Raw genomic sequence first — 3,175 nt, forward strand, 5'->3', positions numbered from 1 at the left:
TTCATTGGTATATTGGATTATCCTAAGTAGTTGAAAAACTAGAAAGATTGTGGAATATCTGTAATTTTAGGTGTATTTTTATTGTAATAATTTATAAAGATTACAACTAGCCCATGAAGTCTTCTATGAAATCATTGTGTTCACAAATAATTAAGGTGGTGTTAGGAATAAAGAAATTAGTTTCCTTTCAACAACTTAAGAGTTGGAAGAATAAGCTGTTTACTTCACTAGGTTCTCAAGCAATGAATGTTAAACATTAAGTTCAAATTTGTTTTTTATTGGAGAGAATCTCTTAAGTTCTTTTTTTTTGTTGAAACATTATGCCAAAATCTGTCACATACACTGTTCCTTTGTATTCATTATCCAAGTGTTAGTAGAGATAATTAGTAAATTTCTTGTTTTAAATTTGTAAAAGGTTAAGGTTTAGTTTAAATTTTTTTGGTCATTGATGATGTTATTTTTTTTGTAGTTTACTGAAAGAACTTGATGCAAATAAATATATCATTATATTGTAAACTTAAATGTGAACTGTCATCATTAAGTATAAGTAAACTATTCATATATTGTAGTAAATAAGTGTATGTACAGTATCTCTTCCAAAATAACAACAACAAACTTTTGAACAATTTTTTAAATTTCATTTTTCCACACTTGTAGGAAATAAAGTTTTATTTTATAGAGCAACATGCGAGGGCCAGCTTATTGGTGTGAAAACTTGGCTAAAAAATGTATTCAACTTATTTCTCGAAAATACAATTTCATACACTTAATAATAAAAGCATGACTTTTGTTTTTGCAGTGGTTGAAAAAGAATTTAAGGTTATGCAAAAGTAAAGGATTAAAATGTTGTACATATACATCTGAGAGAACTTGTGTTAAAGGCATACAGGCATATGTTTGTGTGCATGTCACAAGTTTTTACTGAGTTACATTCAAAATTGAATTCAACTAATTTATTATCATGGAATACGAATAAACTTGGCATCAGAACTTAGCTAATAATCTAAATTTTAATATTATATAAGTTTTAAGTTCTTTATTTTATAAGGCAATACTAAAAAACAATCCTCCATTTCCCTTAGTACGAGAATTATGACATTTGCTCTCTAGGTATCCCTCCTTTAATTTATTTATCACTCCTCTAATAAGTATGAAATTTAACATAAATTACTCATTATGATATTGTTATTACTCAGGCAAATCATATTTTTATATTCCTCAATTTTATTTGGTTAGAGAGCCATAAAATGGAAACTCAGACCCCTCTTGCCAAGTGCACCTGTCACATCCTCTCTTGTCGCATAGCTACAAAAATTATGATAGTTATAAGACATATGACATCATTTACTTTTTACATGTTATTATTCTGTGTTCTTAGTTGAATTATTTAATTAAATAAAAAATTTAGTGCAGTAATACCATTAGTATAAAAAAAATAGGGGTTAAGTTTCATTGACAGTCAACAGCAACAAAAAACAAAAAAGACTCAGGTAAGTAACATATTTTGTGGTTTTCATATGTATTCTTTAGTTATTATTATAAAGCAGTTAAAAATGTAAAAACTTGTAACTTTTTAGATTAAATTGGGTAATATAAAGAAAAAATACTAATAAAAACTTTTTACAAGTTATGCTCATGAGCAAATTGTGAGTAGCCTATGTATTGCGTAATTCGATAGGGTAAAATTATCTATATGTTTGCAAAGTGATTTACAACTCGTGGAGCAGGATTATTAGTTAGACATGGTTCAAAGAGAAATATAACAAAATTTAAGTAGAAACAGATATGTATACTGGTATGAGTTTAAAGCTATTTAGGATAAACAAATGTAGTTTCATGTTACAATTTGAAGTTATTGGAGTAAATAAAAAATGGCAATTTAGATTTCATATTTTTTATGGTAGTTGCAAAGTTGGTCAAATTGACTGACCTTCTATAGAGTTAGGGTAGAAAAATGTAAAGTTTTACTGAAGGAAAACATTTTACATTTATTTTGGTGGTTATAAAGATTACGCAAATGAAATTTGACGATTTTTAGATGAAAAGTATTTTTAATCTTAACATAATCACTTTGCACTTGGAGCAGTCGACACTTTGATTTCTATCATTCTTGGAGAAATTTTTAGTAAGAATAATTCAGAAAAAATTCTTAGTGATAGCTTGCAAAATTCTATGAAGATACATGAAACATATCAGAAGTTATAGTATGGAGACTATAAAGGTAAATTTGGGGCCATGAACTCGGTCGAATTGACTGAGTCTGTGGCAAGAGTGTTAGTTTGTACATAAGAAAATATTAAAGGTAGATTGTAATGTACATAATATGCTTACTGTATTAGACATACTAATGTGGATTTTTCATTATATAACATTTGTCTTAGTTTCTGTTAAAAACATATGCATAACATCACAAGTATATTATGCATTTGATGAAGTATTTAGTGTTATGATATGTATATCTTTGATATTTTACAATTTCTGTAGCCATTAAGAACTGTGATCCAAATGGACATCTGATGATGTACATTTCCAAAATGGTTCCAACTTCTGATAAAGGGCGTTTCTATGCTTTTGGACGTGTGTTCTCTGGCACTGTTGCATCAGGCTTGAAGTGTCGCATCATGGGTCCAAACTTTGTACCTGGCAAGAAGGAGGATATGGTTGAAAAATCTATCCAAAGGTGAGTTAAATGAATAAGTGTAACTACAGTTAAAATTTAAACAACTTTTATTATCAATATTTTGTCTGTAAAGTTCACATTAGAATTTAGTTTATAATTCAAATTTTTATATTATCTAAGTTTAATTTTCTTAATCTTAAAATGATAATTTTTTTAAGTATTTTCCTCTTTAATTTTGTTGTGACATGATGTGAGAGGGCTCTCAGTTCTTTGACATTTAGTTTGTACAGTTTCGGTAATATAGCATCTACACTGTTTAAGTAATATAAACATAATCTATAATCAGTCAGATGTATAGTTTTAGTGTTCTGAGTTCTTTGTCAAGTGAAACCTTGCCCATCCATCTTTAATAACATTCAAAACCACGAGTTCTTATTTGAAGTATATGTCTATTTCAACCATGCAACTGTCCTTTTGACCTTGGCAGTGGTAGATCCAGAAGAAGTGATTGATGTGTGTGTGTGTGTGTGTGTGTGTTGTAAGCCTAAGTTGATG

General features: G+C 28.5%; 1 protein-coding gene across 1 annotated transcript in view; it reads left to right on the forward strand.

Annotated features, from left to right (window-relative positions):
- The window catches only part of LOC106468577 (translation elongation factor 2-like), a 54,428-nt gene that overhangs the window by 31,134 nt on the left and 20,119 nt on the right, over positions 1-3,175 (forward strand). Inside the window, exon 8 of the mRNA XM_013929012.2 lies at positions 2,485-2,680. Within this exon, the coding sequence (XP_013784466.1) occupies positions 2,485-2,680 (196 nt within the window). The remainder of the gene's footprint in view (positions 1-2,484; positions 2,681-3,175) is intronic.

The sequence above is a fragment of the Limulus polyphemus genome, unplaced genomic scaffold (assembly GCF_000517525.1).
Source record: "Limulus polyphemus unplaced genomic scaffold, Limulus_polyphemus-2.1.2 Scaffold3061, whole genome shotgun sequence".
NCBI lineage: Eukaryota > Metazoa > Arthropoda > Merostomata > Xiphosura > Limulidae > Limulus > Limulus polyphemus.